This window comes from Mastomys coucha, unplaced genomic scaffold (assembly GCF_008632895.1).
Source record: "Mastomys coucha isolate ucsf_1 unplaced genomic scaffold, UCSF_Mcou_1 pScaffold16, whole genome shotgun sequence".
Classification (NCBI taxonomy): domain Eukaryota; kingdom Metazoa; phylum Chordata; class Mammalia; order Rodentia; family Muridae; genus Mastomys; species Mastomys coucha.
The window spans coordinates 78,725,783-78,747,952 of record NW_022196898.1 but is presented as its reverse complement, the minus strand read 5'-3'; the positions used below and the strand labels follow the sequence as shown (position 1 = coordinate 78,747,952).

The window sequence follows — 22,170 nt, the reverse complement described above, 5'->3', positions numbered from 1 at the left end:
AAAATAAAATTTAAAAAAAAAAAGAGTAAATTTAAAAATTCAAGTTAAAAAAAACAAAGAAGAAGCAAACACAAACTTGATCCTTTTGTACTGTTAAATAAAAACTTGAAGAGATAGGAAAATGAAGACAGGAACAAGAGGAGTTGTCCACAAGTCTCGGGCCAGGATGCTGATGCCTGCTCTGGTCGCCGCTGGCTCTCGTTGCATGTGACAAGGCAAACACAGCCAAGGTACTGTCTGTCCTTGCTGAAGGGTGACAGGTCGGCACAGAAGATGCTCAAGAAGCACACAGAGACCGGAAGCAATGCCGCGCTCAGTGGGCAGGGCCTGCTAGCATTCTCATGGGCTTTAAATTTTTTTTTTCTTTTTCAGAAACAACCATTTTCGGCTTGCTTTTGGAAGTCGGCGCTTGCAGTAGACAGAAGGAAGGGCTGGCAGTGACTGTGTCTGCGGGTCAGCACTAGCAGTGACCTCAGGGTAAAGTTGCTGTCAGTGCTCCTTGGGGTCAGCCGGGCAAGCTGTGGAGACAGTCTGGGTTTTCAACAAGCTTCCATCTCCAGGAGAGGGCCTGGGGTCGCTGCCTTGGCTTTGCACGTTGGGAATGAGCTTCTTTTGCCACCTCAAGAAGGAACAAATGAAATGCTATTAATGAGAAGTTGCCATCGGTCTTTAAAAGACTGCACCTTCTAGTGACAGGCAGCGAGGTCTGACCTAGACGTTTACATTATCCATTTCCTTACGATCAGGTTGGCTAAAATGGGTTGCTGGGTACCAACCAAAAAACCCTGAAATATACCCCAGGATAGGTATTTTTACTTGGCTTTGTATATATATATGCACAGAGTTGTGACATGCATTTAAAGAGCTGGGTCTTAGTCAAACAAACACACAAACAAACAAACGAAACCATGTTTGAAAAAAAAAATCAGTAGAAAGAGGCAGCCAGGAACTGGAGAGGTGGGCAGGAGCCAGGTCAGGGGAGGGCCTGAGGGCCTGGGCCTGAAGGACTAGCGCCGGTTTTAGTTCACTGCAGAGAGCCACTGCACGATTCTACACAGGACCAGAACATTCCAAACGGCCAGCATGCTGCAAAGGCCCATTCCACAGGCCACACCCGGGATATACTACTGTTCGTCCCTATGGTCCAAGGGGGCAGGAACACCTCCGCTTCCACATTAATTCTCAAGATGACTCCCTCCATATAAACGAAGACATTTATTTGCTGTTAGTTTCGAAGGAATTCCTCTGAAAGTAATTTAAAATAACGAATGCTTTTCAAAACCAAGAACCCCTAATCCCCAAAGTTTTAGTGACTTGAGATCTTACCAATCGATTAAAGGTCAAATGGAATACCATGACAAACAGGAAATCAAAGGCAGGGATGGTCGGTCCCTTCACCCCGGGATGCACTGGCCCCCACGGCTTTGAACCTGAGGCAGAGAGGCAGAAGCCCTGCGTCCCATCCAGAACCTGTGACGGCCTCAGAAGAACCCAGCTCTCTGTATCTTGGTTGCTATATCCCCCTCTACAAGTAGACTATCCCTCTACGAGATTAATTCTAAGTGGTGGGCTCCTTCGGGCTTTCACTGCGGAGGAAAAGGAATTGGAACAATCAGACGACTGAAAGAAAGCTGTGATCATCTGAAAAAGAAAACCACAACCTGGGTGGCCAAGCGCCTTCCACAGGACTTTGGTGCAGAGTAGAAGAGAGTACCTGCACACGAGCTGTACTGGTGCATGGAGGACGGACGGAGGGCTGATGCTCCCTCCACAGCTGTCCCACAAACGCCTGATCCAAACTGTGAAGCAACTATACCCCCCAAGCAGCTACAGAGGAATAAAACAAACTGAGAAAAAAAAACAGGAAGAAACCACTGCAGTGGTAGAAGTGTGAAGTCTCCAAAGATTTAAAACTCCTACTGTGCAAAGCTGACCATTTCCTACTTAACAGAAGAACACACTGTTCGGTTGCAGATCTTTGTTATCAACCTAGCAACCTGTCAGTCCTTCACATGGGAGGATCAAAGGGCCAAGAGAGGCAAAGCCTTTCTAAGGAGAGGAACCGGACTGGAGTCTGGCATGGGTGTGGGCCCCAGAGGTCCCTGTTTACTTTGCGCTATTGCATGAAGGATGTTCAAAGGCTCGATCCAAGCTGCTCTTCCTGGGAAGTTTTCCTCTGAGTCGGTGACAGGAAAATATTATTTCCTAAGAAGGTACAGCCTTGAAGTCCTAGGCTGCTGGCCCAAGCCAGGTTGCTGGGGATTAGATCTGAATGACCACAGGGAGCAGAGGATGGGTTCTACCATGGGAGAAAACCTGTCCATCTGCTGGTGTCTGTCCCCAACCCCAGCTGTAGGAACTCTTGCTTTGACTCTAGATCAGAGCCACATCCCTTCTCCTGCCTGCCTATCTTACCTACAAGCTCAGTTCTTCCTTGAGTCTGGAGGTCACCTCAGGTATAACAGGGTCATGTTCTTCACAGACAGAATCTCCTCATCTCCTAACATCACTCTTCCCTACACGCTCACGGTTTGGCAGTCTTCGTTTCACTATTGTGTTACCCTGTAACAGCCCCCCGAAAAGTTGGCTGTCCTCAGAGGTCCCCTGCATGGCAGCCTACCACCCCGGGGTTGCATTCCTGATGGAAATCTGTCCTAAAAAAATGTCAAGGGGCCATCTTGACTGTCCTTGGCCACCCAGTTAAAATAGAGGAGAGCAAGAGGGCCTGCCAACTCTTACTCCCCATGGGAGAAACAGGGCCGTGAACGTGTTGTTTTACAGATAGGAAATGGGTCAAATCAAGATCCATTTGAAGAAACCAGGCTCCAGAGGTGGAAGACTGGCCATGGTCTGCAGTGGGGGTGGGTGGCTTGCTGGAAAGCCTTCCTGGGCACTGGACAGTGATTACCAAGTCCCCAGCATCAAAGTGAGCCAGCAGCTCTCTTACAGATGTTAAGGCCAGTGCCCTGCCACGTGGCCATTTGTGCAGTATAGACACTACCACAAAATACAACGCCCGACACAGCCCGACCACGGCTGCTGTCCTTAAACGTCTGACTGACCACCTCTCTACTCAAGCTGAACCAAGACCTCATCTGGATTATGAGGAGCCTGAATGGAAAGGGCAAACCGTGAAGGCTCCTGACAGATGAACTACACTGACCCCTAGAGACTGAGTCTCTGGTGCAAAACCAAGAGGGATGGAGGGAAGGGGTAGGCAGGAGGTGGTCCCAACTCTATAAAAACATATGCAGAATTAAAGGCCTGGAGATGCAGGCAGTCCAGCCTCTTCTCCCATCTACCTTCTCATGGGAGAAGCTGGTACCCCTGGCCACCTTCGCCAGCTATACATGCTAAGACAGAGGTAGCAAGGAGGGTCTCTAGGGACAAAATGCAAACTGTCATATTCTTGACACCATGGTCAGAACTGGTAAGCAACCAGAAGCACTGAATGCGGACCCCTCCCAACTCTCCCCATTCCCTTGCCCCACCCCACCTCTGTCTAAAGGGCACCAGGCATTACCACCTCAGGAAGTTAAGACCTGAATGTGTATTCAGTTATGACATCATCTTTGGGGAGGGAATATTAGACTTTAGTATAGTGAGCGGTGAAAAGAAGTTTTAACTGCAAGAATCGCCTTGTGGCAACATGCCACATCCCTTGTGCCAACGGCTCTCTGCCTGTTACTGCAGGGTATGGACTCCTGTGTTGCACAGTCTGATGTGTGTGGACGGTAGCTGTGTAGGATTCCAGGGCAGGAGGCAAGCATGGCAGAGCTGTCTAGCCCTGTCTTTCTGCAGAGGAGACTGAGGTAGACTGTGCTGTGACAGGCCCACGCTGAGCCCTGGAGCCAATCCCCAGGCATTCTGCTTCTCTATTGCCTTTGCCTAATTGACTTCAAGGTGACGGTACGGCACTGAGAAAAACTTCAGTTTCGTACCACTGTGAAGTCTCACATATTCCTAGAGAAGGAAATCAAGGCCCAGAAAGGTGAAGAGCTTACCTGGTGTCACCCAACCCACAATGGGGGAAATACCGCTGAGCTCAACACTCACTCCTACCATCATGCTTTGCAACTCCATTATCATTTTCTTTTCCTTCCTACCTTCTGTCCATCACTAGACAACAGTACCCTTTATCCTGACAATGTGCTCCACATCTAGAATACAGTAGCTTTGCCTAACCCAATTGGGATGCCACACTGTTTGAGAGCAAACCAGGTAAGAGGCCTGAGCCAGTAAAGAAATCCCATCCCCCTCTGAGAATTTGCTCTAACCTGGCCAGCCTGGCTGTGGGTCTTCAGCTTTGAGACAACCTGGGGTTTGGGAAAGGGGAAAATGGAAATGTGTGGTCAACAAGCTTGACGCTGAATTTTGTTTCTGCAGCTGAATTAGTCCTTAGTTCCACACTGACCACAGAGCTGTGGGAGGGAGTCAGGAAGGGGTCCATAGCCCTGGCTTGGGACTCAGATTAGACCCAGGCAGGGTCCTAGTATACAGCTTTCCCCTTGTGTTAGCCAACAGGAACTGCGGCCAGCTAAATGCTTTGTATCAAGGTGACTGAGCAATGGCTACAGGGCAGTCTGCCTTCAAACTAGTCATACAGATCTGCCTGGCCTGTGAGGCCACATGTCCTGTGGGGAGGCTGCAGCTCCTGGGACTGCTGGGTCTACAAGCTTCAGACAGATGTTAAGACACGCTCTATATCGGTGGCTCTCAACCTTCCTAACGCTGTGACCCATTAATACGGTTCCTTGTGTTGTGGTGACCCCCAACCATAAAATTGTTCTGTTGCCACTTCATAACTGTAAATTTGCTACTGTTATGAATTGTAATGCAAATATCTGATACACCAGGTATCTGATATTCGACCCCTGAGGAAAGGTCTTTTGCCCCCATGATCTTCCTCTCCTCAGGAAGTCGCTGGCGTGCCCCAGGCCCCAGCTAAGTCCTCATCTGTAAGAAGCAGAAGCAGTACATGGAGGGATGAAGGGAGAAACATGAGAGTTACAGGTCCTGGCACTCTCAAAGGGGCAGTGAGCCCCAGCTACTGCCTTGGGATTAAAAGTGCACGTGTGAACTCCAGCTCAGCAGGCACGGAGGGAGGGCAGCAGCCTGTGGCTCCTCAGCAACCCCAACCCCAGGCTAAGAGTGTGGGTTACACAGGCTGTGAGCAGGAGGGCAGAGGATGCATAGGCTGACCAACCAAATGATACCATTTATGAAATAAAGAGCAACAGGGTATTTCTGGGTACAGAATGTCTTCTAAAAGCGACTGGTAGCCGAGAAGTCTGAGAGGCAGAACTGAAGTGTTTTGGACACTAAGAATTTACCAAAGAACTTATCCAGCATCAAGCCAGAGCCCAATTAAAACCAAAACCGTGAGCGATCTTGCTTTGGACTTTTGTTTTGTTTTGTTTTGAGACAGGGTTTCTCTGTGAAGCCCTGGCTGTCCTGGAGCTCACTCTGTAGACCAGGCTGGCCTCGAACTCAGAAATCTGCCTGCCTCTGCCTCGCAAGTGCTGGGATTAAAGGTGTGTGCCACCATCACCCAGCACTTTGGACTTTTCTATCACCTGCTGTATGAAGGGACCAAGCTTCCCTGCTAAAGCTCTCGGTGCTGAGGCAGGAGCCCAGTGACAGCGCAGCTTCAGGTATGGAGAGCAGCGGAGGAGTTTGTATCAGAGGAGCCACAGGGGTGTTGTGAAATTCACACACAAACCCAGCACGTTGTGCAGCTACACGGTACCCCCCTACCTCTAAGTTGGGGCCCTTTACTTTTGACTCTTTATTATTCAAATAAAGTTCATTTTTTGATTTTTTTGAATCCCAGCCATGTTGCAGACTGCACATACTCCTGACAGAGAGGAGTCATTCCATATTCCAAAGGAAGTAATAGAAAAACCAGAGACAGCAATTTAAAATTTTCATATATTACTTGGAGCCATTTACAGTAATGCCAAACCATTTTACTCCCTGTGGCACATACAACATAGTTCACTCTGTAGAATGACAGTAAGAAGTACTAAGAAATTTCAGTGTACCATGTTGAAGACAGAATTAGACTTAAAGTGTTTTTTTTTTTTTTTTTTTTAAAAAAACTGATATTTTATGTGTATGGGTGTTGAGGTTTCAGAAAGACTTGAGGTTTCAGAAAACTCTGAGACTCGGGAGGTGGTGCTTCCGTAGCTCAGGTATCCCAGTGAGAAAAGGATGCTAGTAAAAGGTGTCCAAGGCAGGGCTGGTGAGCAGGATGGCTCAGCGGGTAAGAACACTGACTGCTCTTCCGAAGGTCCTGAGTTCAGGAGCAGCCTCACACATGACGGCTCATGGCCATCTGTACAGCTACAGTGTACTCATACACATAAAATAAATAAAAATAAACCTTAAAAAAAAAGGTGTCTAAAGCAATTTCTTATTATATATTACATAGGTGAAATTGCAGCTCAATCCATACGTATGGGGGCTAGATATCACGTTATCACAAGGGAGGGTTAGTGAGTTCCCCGTGCATCTCTTCACGCCCAGTTAGACACATTAAATATTTAATTCTAGTATGTGGGTGCTTTGTCTGCATGTATGTGTGTGTGCCTGGTACCTCAGCGGCAAGAAGGGGCTCTGGATGCTCAGGGACTGGAGATGCAGGTGGCTGTCAACTGTCAGGTTGGTTCTAGGCACTGATCTCAGTCTCTGGGCCCCTGAAGAGCAGGCGGCGGTCTTGGTAAGGTTCCAGCCGCAGCTGACCAGTGGATCTGGTTGCTAGCTGAGTTCTATGTTCCTATTCTCTGGCCCAGCAGTAAGATCGCCCTTGGTTCCACCGGATGGTTATGTAAGTCAAATACAGGCTGTTCTGTCACAGTTGCCCCTTGGTAATCCATAAAGGGTCCTTTGCAGTCAGACATGCAATGACTCGTGTCTGCATATAACTTATGTATGTCCTTCCCGTGCTTTAAACCATCTCTAGATTGCTTCCAACACCAAAAGCAATGCAACTGCCAGGCAAAGGTCGATTCTCTGGATTGTTCAGGGGACAGCATGACAGGAAGAAATGACGTGCAACCTGTCTGCTACAGACACGACTGTCACACATTCAGTCTCCACTTAGTACAGGTGAGAAGGAAGAATGATGCTCAAGAAGGTTGGAGAGGCCCACTTTGCAGGACAGTCCTAGCTGTTATCATTCTCAGAGTGAGCGCAGTACTAAATGTGCCATAAACCAAGTTTTGCTTTTTGGAACTTTCTGAAATTTCCCTCGAGGGTCTTTAATCTACAGTTTTTCCTCCCACTGCTCTGGATGCCTAGAGATCTGACTGTGCCTTTCAAAATGCAAAGGCATCTTATCACACGACTATGGTGGTTTAAATGAGAAGCCTCTATAGCCTCAGCATGGAAGCTCTTAGTCTGCGCATAGTGGGGCTGTTTGCGGGAGGCTTAGGAGCTGTGGTACTGTTGGAGGAAGTACGTCACTGGGGGCGGGCCTTCAGTTAGCTAGATCACTTTCAGAGTTTCTAGGGCACTTGACTTCGTGCTTGGGGTTCAAGATGTAAGCGCTCGGCTTCTTGCGTCTGCTGCCTTGCCTGCCGCTTTCTGCCATGTATCCCTGCCAGTGGTAGAACCACCATAAGCCTAAATAAACTCTCCTATAAGTTGCCATGGTTATAATAATGTTTTATTATAGCAACCGAAAGTAGCTGAGACACTGACCACAGGCATCCTGGACCTAGGGGCCGACTCTGAAAACCTATAGTTTACATAGCAGCCACTTTAACCACATTGTCAGTTATGTGACCGTCTCTATGTTAAAACAGTGTGACTAAGCCTGTCCAAGGTCTGAACTTCCTGAGAGACATGACAGTTAAGGGTGCTGCGTATGGACTCTCTAAGAGGTTTCCACTCATCTGTGACAGCCATTTTCAGAAGAGGAAAGTCATAGGCAGGCCATTCCTTAAGAATGGACAAGCCAGAGATGGAAGCTGTGGAGGAGAACCCCTTCAGGGCACCAAGCTCTCCAGCTTCAAGCAAAGTGAGCCAGGAATCTCAGGCAAGACAGACACAGCCAGCAACCTCTTGCCTAGGATCTAAACACTGCGTTCTGAAGGGAGGCAGAAGGTGGCCTCTGCTAGGGGGCGCTGCTGAGCACAGAGCAACTGTGTGTCTGGGAGATGCTATATCCAGCTGGGTGGGTACTGCACAGTCGACCTCTAACCTGCCAGCTACTCCTCTCTAGATACTTGTTTCCCAGAGTCTTTCACTCCCCCCCCCCCCCAACACACACACACACACTCCTGCTTGTGATAATTCCTTATCAGGGACTTCCTGTGTGTGTCACAGGTGAAAAAGGAGACGTCAGGCTGCCAGTTTTCACTTTGAGACACGGGCATGTGTCTTTTCTGCTCTGAGACTCTGAACAGTGTTAGGACTTCTCTAGCTGCCTTGAATTTCCCTCTAATTTCACCATTTCACAAAAAAGAAAGAGGTAAAAGGTCCGGCTTTGTTTTCTAACCAAACACCAACCCAGAGGCCTAGACACCTAATGAGGTTGGCTTCATGTTCACTTGTGGGTAGGATTAGGAGCAAAGATTAGGAAAAAGGCTCAGAGATGCCGGGATGAGCCTCAAAGTTTATAGGAAGTAAATGCTTTTTAAAAGACTACTGGGAACATTTGACCACCCACTTCCGACCTCACAGGACAGGGCTGAAGCTGGGGCTACATACAGGCTCCCCCAGACCCTCAGGGTTCTGCCTTCCGGCTCTGTAGTTGGGGACGGTGGTGTGGTGTGTGTGTGGGTGTTCTGTGGGAGGAATCACAGGACCAAGGAGCCTTGAGCCTTTAAATGCCATCATCAAACAGAAGCCAGAAACATTTTTTTTTTCAACATAAATCCAAGCACTACACAATTAACTCCTGTAGCCTGTACAGCACTTGCAATTCCTCCTCCCACACAGCTCCTGGCCCCAGGGCAGTGAAGGCTGAAGGTTCTACTTAGTGATAAACACACTTCTTCATTTAGTTAGCAAGCCTCTGAGATAAAGATTATGTCAAAGCCCAGATAGGGGTGGGGCGGGCGGGGCGGGTGTGAGGGGGCTGCGTGCGCATCTGTGTCTTCAGGTGCACTTCTGTGCCCTTAGCCAGGGGAGTTTTCTACTTCTAAAAGTATCATGCTTCTACTTTTAAATTAGTCTGTGGGTACTATATAATCAGAGAGGCACTACATCAAAACTTGTATCTCTGTATAATTTTGGCTCTGGGTTTTGTTATACTAAACACTAATAAACTTGTTCACAGGGTTCGTTTTTTAATTAATGAACTCAAGTGATCAATTTCCCTGATGTTTCAAAAATTCTGATTCTTTGCTTACTTTCTTACCCATCTTGACGGAGCCAGGAAGAAAGAAAAGTCAAGTCCTTGATAATAAAGTCTGATTAACCAACAAGCTGTTGAGGTGTTGTAGGTTCCAAATCAAACCTATGCCAAAGCCCTAAAAAGTCCCAGGAAAATAATCAACGTGCTGTGGAATTTAGGGACTCCCTTGCCAATCCACAGCCCAAGAGGCAGCCACCCAGGACACTGCCACGGTCCTGTTCAGATTTACCTATTTATTCTACATACTCTTAATTTTTATCTAGCATGCTGTATGTAACTCATAGCACAAATCATATTATTTTATAGTCAGCCATCTTGAGCCTATAGCTTCTCCTACTGGAAACTCCTCTGGGAAGGTAAAGGACCCCACTTTCCAAGCAGCCCCCTCCCCAGGCGCAGTCCTTACCCTGTGTGAGTCACCCTTACTGGTGGCTTGCAGGATAAACCGCTAGTGTCTGTGACACTGGCCTTCGTGAAGACACAAAGGAGTGGTGCAGTCTCACTTCCCAAGGCCCTGGGGCTCTCAGCTTCCTGACAAAGGATGGGTCAGTCCAAAAACAGGACAGGATACATTTGGTTTGCTCAGAAGAACCCTCAGGAACGGCTTCCACTGATCCTATTTCCAGTTTGGACAAAAGGTGTTCTGAGAGCTGATCAACAATGGTTTCAGAGGGAATCTGCATATGGAATTTTCACACATATTCATTTTGGTTGGTTCACCTTCTCCCCAGCTTCTACACAGAGCTTGAGGAGGCCACATAGGGAACAACTCCCCCACCCACCCAAAGACAGAAGCATAAAATATAATTCATGCATTTTAAGGTGTAGAAACAGTGTTTAAAGAGCTTCTTAGCATTTGAGCTGTATTTTCAGAGTTGTGAACTCGAAAGTTCATTCTTGTTTAACAGGAATTTAACAGTGTTAGCACTGAGCAATGGAATGGAAGAGAGGGCAGAAACAAACCCACGGATCCACAGACAACTGATTCTTGACAAAGACTCTATAGACATATGTTGAAGGAATGACAACTACTTTAAGAAATGGGGGAGGGAAAACTGCATACGCACATCTCAAAAGTTGAAACTTGCCACCAAAGTCTTACCCTACGTGGATTGAAAATCTTAATGTAAGGCCTGAAACTTTGAAACTTATACTAAAGGAGAACATAAAAAAAAATGCTTCAAGATACTGCCACAAGCACTGATTTCAGGAACAGGACTGCAGGATACAGAGAGAAAAGAACTGTACACCGTATTTCATTGAAATAAGAAAGCAATCGCAAGAGAACCTACAGCACAGAGGAAAAACTCGGTGCCAACTACTACCCTGATAAGGGTTCGCATCCACAATATATTAAAAACAAAGAAAGAAGCCCTCTGGGGTCTGGAGTGGGGCACAGTAGGTTAAGAGCACATACTGTTTTTTACAGAGGATCTGAGTTGGGTTTTCAGCACCCACATCAGGTGGCTCACAACTTGTGTAACTCCTGCTTAAAGGACTCAGTGCCCTCTTCTGGTATCCCCGGGCGCTGCACTCATGCGCATAACCGTAATTGTTAACAAATTTTAAAAATACTTGAAAGCAAACAAAAACCCTCAAAACCATAACAACAACAACAAAGAAGCAAAGAAAGCAACACAACTGATACATGGGTAAATTATCAGAACAGATACTGTTGAGAAAATGTCCAACATCTTTAGCTATGGGGCAAATGCAGTTAAGAGTACACTGAAAGTCTATCTCACGACAGCTATCGGTAAGCAGACCGCACACTAGTCACGACAATCCATGGGGGATAGGAACTCTGTGTGTTGTTGGTGGGAAAGGAAGTCAGTATGACCATACAAAGGTCAATATATGTTGCTTTCCCAAAAAACTAGAGGTAGACATACTGTATCACCTGGTTTCTGAGTCTACGCCCAGACATATGGCAGACATGCCCCCCACACCCATGACTCCAGAGGGAATGTTCACAATGGCCAGAAGCAGCCCAGGGGCTTGGCAACAAATGATTTAGTTAAAGAAAATATGGTAGTCAGACATACCCAGTGGAGTACTATTTAGCTATAAAGAATAATGAAATTGAATCATTTGTAGAAAAAGTGGAATAAGACCAGAGTGATTATATTAGGCAAAATAACCCAGACCCAGACAGAACAATGAGTTTTCTCTCATCTGAAAGCTAAAAGTTGTAAATGGCGTGAAAATGGAGGAAAAAAAACTACCTGGGGAGGGAGGGGAGAGGAGGTATGGGGAGGGTAGACAAATCAGAACAAAGCAGGCACATGTCTGTCAAAATGCTGGAACAGTGGCGGGGTAGGGGCATCAACCAAAATGAAATATTAAATTTCTATATGGAAACCCTGTACTTTGTAAGCTAATTTAACAATAAAAATAAAACATTTTTCTTTTTTTTCTTCTTTTTTAATTAGATGTTTTTGTTTACAATATCTCATTTCCCAGGTTCCCCTCCCCCCAAAAAAAGAAAAGAAAAAGTAAATAAAAACAAAAACTAAAACAAACCCCTGTTCCACCCCCACTCCCCCTGCTCACCACCCCACCACCCCCTCCTGCTTACTGGCACTGACATTCCCCTACACAGGGGCATAGAACCTTCACAGGGCCAAGGGCCTCTACTCCCATTGATGACCAAAAATAAAACATTTTTAAAAAGAAAATTCCCTATCAAAATCATTTTTTGTGTGTAGCAACCCAAAAGGTTAACTTAAAACAAATTTTTTTTTAATTAAAAATTTAAAATTAAGAAAGAGAGAGAGAGAGAGGGGTGGGAAGGAAGGAAGGAAGGAAGGAAGGAAGGAAGAAGGGAAGAAAGAAAGAAAAAAATTCGTTCCTGAAAATTCAGGGGAACTCCTAAGAAAAAACAGGAGTGGTGGCGATCTGGGCCAGGGGGCTGAGGTGGGAATGAGCGGTGGGGAGGGTGGGTGTGAACTGGAGTGTCACTGTGAAGCCTGAGTGTGGAGTTATGCATATGAAGTTTCCCTGAGTGCACCAGAGGGCTGAGGCCTCCTGGGGTGGAGCCTCCGCTCCCTCCCTGCTCAGGCCCTGGATGCTAAGTGCACTACCCTCTAAAAAATGGCTGAGGTGATGCCAAGTCTCTCTAGAGCAGTGCTTCTCAAACTTCCTGATGTTGCGGCCCTTGAATACAGCTCTCCACATTGTGGTGATCCCCACCCATAAAATTAATCCCATGGCTACTTCATAACTGCAGTTTTGCTACTGTCGGGAATCGCAGTGTAAATATTTTTGGAGGTCAAGGTTTGCCAAAGGGGCTGTGACCCACAGGTTGAGAACCACTGCTCTACAGCGAGAGTTGGTTCTAATCAAGTACTCCATCTGTCCTGGGCTTGCTTCCGAGGTGAAATCGTCGCAATGCAAGACAGGACCTTCCTACACCATGGGAGAAAACCAAACCCACATAATCAGTAGTAGTTCTGAGGACTGTGGGCACCAGAAAAACCACTCCGGGGAGGGGAAGAGGCTTCGGAGGTGATCTGCGCAGGAAGTGAAGAACCACACAGGCAATTGACTGTTAGACGGAAAACAGTCTGGGTGGTGGCAAGTTAGGGAAGGAACAAAAAAGGCCCAAGCCAGCACCCTGAGGCAGTGTAGGCCAGAAGCATGAACTAGAGGCCATGGCTTCTCACCCTACCCTCTCACTCCATGCAGCCTAAGACCAGAGAGTATGAGGTCTACGCTCTATGCTCTGCGCTTCCCACAGGGCCTGTGCTGAGACCTGGGTAGCCCAGGCCCAGGGTCTGCTGCAGCTCTTCCAGAAGGGACTAGTGATGACTGTCACAGGGCCCTCCCCCATGACAGAGTGCTCTCCTGGGGGCCAAGAACCTTTTCTTTTTATTGCAGCATTAGATTTCTCAGCAAGACTCCTGGGTCAAAAGCCAGGTGGCACAGGCAGCACATGACGGTGGGGGTCCCTCTCTGCCCCTTGCAATGCAGCATCTCCAGGTCTTATAAAATCCTGGCTCAGTAAATAAGCACTGGTGTCTGGCAAGCCTGGGTGCAGGAGTCCTTACAGCAAAGGAAGGGGACGGGCGTGGAGAGCAATAATTCTGTCATTACTAATTCACTGGATTCTTTCTGGATTTTTGTCAGCCTGGGCTTCTCTCTGCTCTTGTACATATACCCGTAGCAGTTTTTCTCTGCACAATAAGACTGTGATGGGGTGTGTGTGTGTGTGTGTGAGTGATGACTTCAAAGACCACGTGGCCCATCCAGGGAATGAGACGGAGATCAATACTAGTGGTTTCAGGCAGTAAATGAAGCAAGTCAGGCCTCACCCAGCAGCTGGAGGCTCAAGGAGAATTGGGGGGCGAGGGAGAGGCACAGGCAGGTTTTGTTTTGTTCTAGTATATTCAAAGAAGACTCCTTAACCTTCAGGAAAGAAGAAAGTGGTGAGAAGCTCAAAGACTTCTGTGACTTACTGAACAGGCAGTCGAAGTGCATTTTAAGACTTTAAAAAAAAATGCAGATTTTATATTCAACCTTTTGTATCAAACTCAGCTTTTATATCAAATACATATCAAGTATATATTATACATATAAAATCATGATTATATATAAAATCATGAAAGGGGCTAAATCAAGTTCCAACTCTTAGTACGGCAATGCATTTCACATGAAATAGATAGCTCTAAAGTTGTTGATGCGAGAGCAGCGTTTAGTACATGACTTGAGGGCCAGCCCTGGGCGTGCTGTACTTCTGAGGGCCTTCTTCATCAAGGCTGGACATGGAAAGAAGGGTAAACTATTCCTAAGCGATCAGCAATGAAAAGGCCACATTTATAAAAACAGGCATGGTCTCCAGTGCCAGTAAACCAGGCATGGTGGTACATGCCTGCAATCCCAGCACTCAGACGGTGGAGGCAGGAGGACTAGGTCAACCTTGGCTACATAAGTTAGTTGGAGGTCTGCCTGTGCTACATGAGAACCTGTCTTAAAGAGATGAAACAAAGAAATGAACAGAAACAATACAAGGTGTGTGCGCATACTTCTTTCTAGGTTGTCATCTATGAAGCCAGATGTATCCCGGGGCTGGGATTATAATCATCCCCTGTGAATGGGAGAACAAAGCTAGGTGGCTGTCTCAGAAGACCGTAATTAACATCCACGCAGTTCTGTGGCCATCCTCTGTGACTGTGTTACGTTTGAATGTAATGGATGTAATGGATGTCAAGAGATGGTCCACTGATGGGAAGAGTTAAATCAGTGAGCTTAGATCTGGATAGAGCAACTATGGGACCAGCTGGGGATTTGGAAACCTGGCAAATCAGAATGAAGATCAAGAATTCTCAAGAGAGTAAGAGGCAGGGTTGTCGGGAGGAGCCTTTCTGAGTTCCTATTGGCTAAAGACAAGTTATGCATTCCAGGTGAGGAGAACAAAGCTAAGAAGTGGAGTAGAGGGCCCGGGTGATTGACTAGAAATTTAAGTCTACTTGGTACCAGCGCCCTGGGAGATGTCTTTAGGAAAAATCACTTCAAAGTTCAGGACTCAAAGTAAATTCTCAAGCTTGGATGAGGTTCCCTGGCTTGGTCCAGAGCATCCATACTGAGGTTATTCTAAGGGATGCTGCCCAGGTAGGTCTGTTTCTAAGTAGAGAGAGCAGGCTTTCTAAGCACAGGGCCCGGCATAGGCTGTGGTACTCTCTGCCTACTTGTGGAACTGCTAACTTTATCAGGACAGGGCACGTAGGCCTCACATGGGCCGGTTTGGAAGTGAGAAGAAACGTTGAACAACCTTGAGGCATTGACACGGCATAGGGTAGTGCAGATCTCTACTAGGAGATGTGACTGTACCCTTCAGGCAGTAAGAACTGGCCGGCTTTGAGCAGAGAAGCGACATCATTCATTTGTGTTTGGGAAAATCCCTCTGAGAGCAATATGGATGAACTGTAGAAGGAAAGCCTGTGGCCATAATGCATTCCCAATGGCTACAATAATAGCAATGTAATAAGGGACAGGGGCAGGGACATTGAGGAAGGCAAGAGGTAAAGAGGACCCAAAGGGAGCCCTGCAGGGCTGGGTGACGAACTGCACAGGGTTCTAGAAAAAGACCACGGCAGATACAAAGGCAACTGTTGTGGAGAATGGTTGTGCCCTGTCAAGCCAAACTTAAGAGCCAGCCTTTACTTATGAAGCCAGTTTACTGGGTCATGTGGATCGAAATTAAAGACTTACCATAAAAATGAGCGAATTAGGTTTTACTTACAGATCCTGGGGTAAGGTCTAGTAATGGTTACCAATAAAGAAAAACACGCAGTAGAAGATATTTTAAAATAGAAAGAAAACAATAAAGCACATGAATCTTTCTCCCTGCAAACAAACTGTCCGCACATCATTTCAACCGAGTCTTTACCATGTACCAGGGCAGAGAGGGGTACAAAGGTGACCCTCAGCGTCATCCCCACTGGCGGTGGAGGACTGTCAAGGTGCTTTCTATTCTTTTAAAGGCCAACTTTTCCACTGGTCAGTAAGAAATAGCTGAGAAAATAATATTGAGGGCAAGAGAAGAGAGAAATAGCAATAGGCGTAGTGGAGGTGAAGGCACACTGTGTGGCAAGTACACAGCTGGGATAAAAACCACATGCGAGCTCGTCAACAGCTCTAGACTGATCTGGGTGACATTTTTTTCCTCTTTCAGGAACCATGCTGAGCGGAACTGGTGAGAGCGGGAGATCATCGGCAAAGCAAGTGCCTCTGCTTAAGAGCTAAGACAGCAGCAGGAGCCAAGAGAGTCGAGCTTACCATGCTTCAGATGTAGGCAGCTGTCATTCTGGGACCTGTACCTGCAGAAAATTGTGTCTTTAACAAATGTTTATGGAGACGTTTCCATACATTCCAAACACGCAGTAGCTACAACACCATGTGGACCTGCTGGCTTTTGCCCTTGGTGGCTCTCGTGGCAGCCGTTTCTGTTTGTGCAGTGCATGTGGTGGCCTTTTAACGGATAGGGAAAGAGACCAAAGTGGGCCCTCGCTGTCTGCTGCCAAGCCCCGACACTGTGTTTAGTATCAAAAACCCGGGACACATGAAAGATTCTCAAGGGAATGCAAGGTAACATGTTGTACTGTCATTGTAGAAGTGTCATTGTTAAGGGCTATGCAAACAGAGCAGAGGCAGAAGCAAAGAGAAGACAGACAACAGAAGGGAGAAAAAAAACAAAAAACAAGAAAATCAACCACACCTTGTAACTACGAGACTCCGGGGCACAGGGATGGGAAAGGAGTCTCTACAGGCACCTTCACATTTAAAGGAAAAGTCTTTTTGAAACGTTAAGGAATCTCAGGAAAGGAAGAAAGCTGAGTTCAGGGATCACGTGACAGTCACAGAATGCAGCAGCATCTAGGAGATGTGGGCAGTTTACAAGGGCTCTGCCAGAAGCAGAAGCGCCAACAGAGGGCCTCGGGATGCCTACCTGAAGTCGATTCCTGTAGCTTCTCTCTCTTCCTCTTCTTCTTCTTGCCCTGGAAGGACAGAGGCACAAGTCAAATCAGAGGGCTGACGGTGAGCGTGCAGGTGTGCGCTGTACAGAAAGCACAGACAGAAGGCACAGGGAGAGTCACTGGGTCACCCTTTCCTCACCACCTGTGTATACCGTCTCTGTGTGTGCATGTGTGTGGCTCCTGTGTCCCCGCCTCCTTGGAGACTCCTCTTCCTGACTGCCAAGCTCAGAGTCCACCTCTGCTGGTGCCAAGCTCAGAGCCCACCTCTGCTAGTGCCAAGTGCAAAGCCTGCTGTGAAATGCATTGCACTATATTTTATGTCTGTGGTGTCAACAGCAGAGTGCCCAGCACCCTGTGGCAGAGACATGATATCGTAAGTAGCAAGGAGAAAGGCAGAGGAGGAAGTGGAACCTGGGGAACTGAGGCTGCTGCTTCGTCAGGCAGGCACCGACACAGTAGTAATTTAAAATACACTTAAAAACATCTCAATGACATAGAAAAAATGGTTATAGTTTAAGTAGCTTAAAATTTTCATTTCTCTTCGAAAACTACTGTCTCTGTCTGTCTGTCTGTTTCCCTGTCTGTCTGTCTGTCTGTCTGTCTGTCTCTCTCCCCTTTTCTTTCTTTCACCTTGAAAAGCACTTCCACATGGATTCAACCAGAGCCTACTCTCACGACTCATGAGAGGTTAGCCTGCGACAGGTTTTTTTCAACTGACTCACAGAACATTCCTTGCCACTAGCCCCTCTGAACTGATGGCAGCATGAGCCACATGGAAACAACCGGCCTCTCAGGTTTTACTGAATGAGCCTTGTGGCTCTATAACAGCACAGATTATGGACCTCAGAGTAGTTTTTCTTAGGTCACATGGTTACTGAGGGAGGCCTTTGGAGTTTTAGAAAGTTGACTGAAACTCTTTTCCTAAACACTAAAAACAGACTAGATCAGTGACCATCAAAAAACATCTTTAATGTGACCAGAGGTGTTCCAGGGAAGCGAGCGGACAGAAGAGCGTGCCCTATAGTCATCAAGATCCTCGATTCTAGCAGATTTCCTGCCGTTCGAGTGAGGCTGTTTCACGCATGCTCCTCTCTTGGCTCCCATTTGCACGGGTACCAAGTGGCATCTATTTCAAGAAATTCCTCTGTCCTGTGTCTCCTCCTCTTCCTTACACAGATCTGGGGCTCCTCTGCTGAGCAGATTCCTCCCTGAGCCTGAGCTCAGGGTCACCTACTCACCAGCTAGCACAACTTGGCAAAGCTCTTATATGGGTCAGGAAGTAAAGGTCAGTGGTCCCCTTCCTAGAAAGCCCCAGCCAAAGGGTGTGCAAGGCAGGGTGAGGAGGGTGCACAAGGCAGGGTGAGAACACTGCACAGCCCCCCTGGAGCCACTGAGCTACCCCCTTAAAGGGCGTGGTGAAGGCTCAGGGCATTCACATGGTAATTACTGCTTAGGGAACAGAAGCCAGTGGACACAGAGCTAATCCCCGGGAGGGAAGCCCTGCAGATCCTCAAGTCAATATTATGTGGATTTAAATTGCAGTGTAGCGACCTACTCCAAGGCTGGGGACAAATTACCTAACCTTCCTGACCTCACACGCCCTGGCCATCCAATCCTAAGGATTAGAAAGTCACAGAACAAGTAAAAAGCACTCCCTACAGTCAGCATATGGCAGTTATTAAAACAACCAAAATAACAGCGCAGGAGACAACCGTGCCGTTGCTTCCAAGTAGCTGCCCACAGGACTCTTATTTCCTGTGTCAAAGTTATATCTGATGCATAAGCTCCAAGTTTCAAGCAGTAAAGTGGCATTTTCAGTGGAGGATATACTAGTGTAGAGTAGATAATATTATAGAGGGGGGAACAACGTCCAACCCATTCCCAGAAAGACGTGTTCAAATGCTGAATGTTTCTTATGGGTCACGTGACCTCAGATACAAATTGTCACTGTGTCCGTGGGAACTGAAGCTTCTCAGCCATCAATAAACTGTACGCTACTTCATGGATTCATATGTGCTGTTGAAGGGACAATTCCTCTAAGTCAAGAACTAGACTAATGTGTCCCCCTTACACTTCCACAATGAAATCCTAACACCTCCTGCCACCCCCAGAGTATGCTGGAATAAGGCGGAGCCTTGGGGAAGTGGGGGTTGGGGCACAGACCTGTCCTTGGGGAAAGCGCAGCCTGGTGAGAGCAGTCAAATACTTCGGAGTGGCCCTCAGACACCCAACCTATTGGTCTCAGATAGCTCAGCCTCTTGATGAGTGAGCAGTAAACTTTTGCTTTCATAAGCCACCTGCTGTAACTATCTAAGACTGATTTTCAAATTATTCTATTAAGAATCTAAACAATCAAAACTGTCACTTGATATAAAATGACAGAATTTCAAATAGGCCATTCTTAATGACAATGTCGGATATTCAAACTCTCCAGTAAGAGAGCGGGCAACGTAAGCAAGGGAGTTCCTGGCAATAAAGCTAGTATATCCTTGAACATGATAATCCCTACTCTTTTTTTAGTCAAAGAACATAGACTATGAGATTAAAAAAACAAAAAAACAAAACACAAAACAAAACAAAATAACCCCAAGTAGTTCTAACACTGGGTCAAAACAGTCACCAAGACGTGGGGTCAGCTTTGAACCGGTCACCCAGAAACCTAACAGCATGCACCAAGAGCTTGGCAATGCTTTATCTGCCTAACATCCTGGTGCTCCGAATCTGTCCTGCAGAAACGGCGGTATTGGGGAAACCCCTTATTTTGCACAGACACATGAAATGCAGGGTGGGTTATGTGTCTCTGGAGGGAAGAAAAAAAAAACCCAAAAACCTAAAATCAAGAGAAACCATGAAACAAAGACATTCACTTAGTAGACTAGGGGCATAGATACCACTTCAGAGAAAAATACATCTTTAGAGAAGAATAGGAAACACATGATAAAAGATACGTATATGCATAACACATATGCACACATATTTTACCTATATGTGAAACTATAGACACACAGAAAACAGAGGTGGCAAGATCACTGATAACCATTTAATAATTAATCTTGCCTTACATGGTGATATTATAGGTTCTCTTATATCTTCTTTTCCTTGTATTTTAATATTTATGTTTTGAACTCTAAAAGAGCTTCATTTTACAGAGAAATTAGCACTCACAGCCACAAATTTAAAAAGCTTAAAGTTTTCAGAATGCAAGTACTCATGACATCTTTATTACACAGTTCATTAATGCTCCAAAAACAAGAGACAGCACCCACACATGAATCCTCCAAACATCCCCTCTGAGATGGAGAATAGGGCGGGGGTGAGGATGGCCACCATGGGGTAGGGAGGCAAAGCCAGGGATAGAGAAAGGGCTTACATAATTGTCTCTCGCTGACCAGCCTGGATAAAGCTGCATGTGTAGCTGTCTCTCTTTCCGTGCTAATTCATAATATTTGGCCTGCTCTTCCCGGGAGAGGGCGTGCCACTGAAACCGAAAAGGAAACAGGGAGAGAGAAAAGGTAAGTGAGGCATCAACAGCTCACGTTTCACATGCTCACGGATGCGTTTAAGCAGTTAATCTCTGGCTGCTGTGTAACGGGGAGCGGCCCTGGTGCTGCAGACACGTACCTGGAGTCTGGAGGCTGGGGTGAAACTTACATCTTGGTTTCTCTGCCCTGTGGTCCTATATTGAGTGCAACACATCAAAGCAGTCAGAGTATAAAGATCTGTCACCCACCCTTCCTTTTTGCCAATATAAATAGGTAAAAAAAAAAAAAAACCACCAAAGATCTCTCACAAGTGAACCTTGATATCCAGCTTTGTCCTCTCATTGTCTGGAGCTTACATTGATAACAGAGCCCAAATATCACTTATTTACCAGAATGTGTTAGTTTCTGGGGCAAACACACCCCCTTCCTGCCCAGACTCTCTCCGGACCTTGTCATTCGAAGTCTGGAACCTGAATCATGTGATCCAAGCAGGCATGACAGCAGAAGACAGCCCATCTTCTCACACATACACACACGTCCACGCCTACAGAATACTGCTAACACCACACAGCACTCTGACTACTGTTAGCTTCCGGACAGTAGGAAGGAAGAAGCAACACCTAAATCTGTTTGTTATCTGAGAGTGGAATTTCTGATAGAGAACATATATATCTGCTAACAACTTTTGAGGTTCCCTTCTCTCACCATTTAATGTAACCACCAGGAAACAAAATTGTTATTTTGGAGGCAAGGTATCCATTTGGGATTGTGAGGACTTTACATCTTAAGGTTTTTGGGTTTGGGGTTTTTTTTTGGGGGGGGGGGCTCAAATATATGTAAAACATTTGCCTGGGTCCCCAGCAGATGGTTTTTTAGTATTTTTCCCAAATCTCCAGTGCCAGGATCCATGGAAATGTGGGCACCACCTACCTGTGAGGTGACTACACTAAGGTGATGTAGCTACAAGAGTAAGAAGAGACCTTCCCCCAAAATGTCTCTCAGGGAGCTGGGAGCCTCTGCCTCTCCTGCTCTGTACTAGGCTGTCCGGTACATTGATTCTAATTCCACAAAAAGGAAAAAAAGAAAAAAGAAAAAAGAAAGGAAGAAAGAAAGGAAAAAGGAAGGAAGGAAGAAAGAAAGAAAGAAAAAAGAAAGGAAGGAAGGAAGGAAGGAAGGAAGGAAGGAAGGAAGGAAGGAAGGAAGGAAAGTGGAGGTGGAGGTGTTTGAGGAGAGGGAGGAAGGAGAAAGCTGCTGAAAGAACAAGCTCCCGCCAGTGTGGCCTGGGACGTGAAGATCTATCTATCTGGCTCAGCATCCTTCCTGTGGGAAACAGGAATGCCCATTGTTCTATCTACTATGACAAGAGAAGTAGGGAGCTATCTCACAGGACTCCTGGCACCTTCCTGCCAAGCCTGCAGAGACCACAGGCCAGGCGGGCACGCCCACAGGCCAGACAGCCACGCCCACATGCCAGGGGCCACGCCCACACCTTTTGAAATTCCGGTGAAGACAGCCTTGCTGGTGGATCAGGAGGTTTGCTTGTTTTTCATTGGATTAGAAGTGCAGAATGTAAAGTTAAAGTGCATGACACACAGGTGACTTGATGTGAGCAGAAAGGCAAGGCAGGTGATAGACTTTAAAAATATAATAATTTGCTTATTTATTTATTTGTCTATTTATTTATGGGGGGGCACATAAACCACAGCACCCATATGGCAGTTTGAAGATAATTCATGTAAATTGTTCTTTTTTTCCCGTCTTGTGGTTCCCAGGGATCAAACTCAGATCATCAGGCCAGGTGGCAAACCTTTACCTCCTAAGCCATCATCACCCATAGTAATACACTTTA

The 22,170-nt window shown here is 46.5% G+C and overlaps 1 protein-coding gene across 10 annotated transcripts in view; it reads right to left on the bottom strand.

The window, feature by feature from the left end:
• Positions 1 to 22,170, bottom strand: part of Lef1 (lymphoid enhancer binding factor 1) — a 115,306-nt gene that overhangs the window by 5,203 nt on the left and 87,933 nt on the right. For 5 of the 10 annotated variants that reach the window (XM_031375526.1, XM_031375521.1, XM_031375519.1 and 2 more), the window contains 3 exons: positions 20,210 to 20,317; positions 16,812 to 16,860; positions 72 to 619 (listed from right to left, as the gene is read on the bottom strand). In XM_031375526.1, the coding sequence (XP_031231386.1) occupies positions 540 to 619; positions 16,812 to 16,860; positions 20,210 to 20,317 (237 nt within the window). In that variant the 3' untranslated portion in view covers positions 72 to 539. Of the gene's footprint in view, positions 1 to 71; positions 620 to 16,141; positions 16,183 to 16,811; positions 16,861 to 20,209; positions 20,318 to 22,170 lie in introns of those variants that run through there. The other 5 variants (XM_031375524.1, XM_031375522.1, XM_031375527.1 and 2 more) reach the window with 2 other exon arrangements.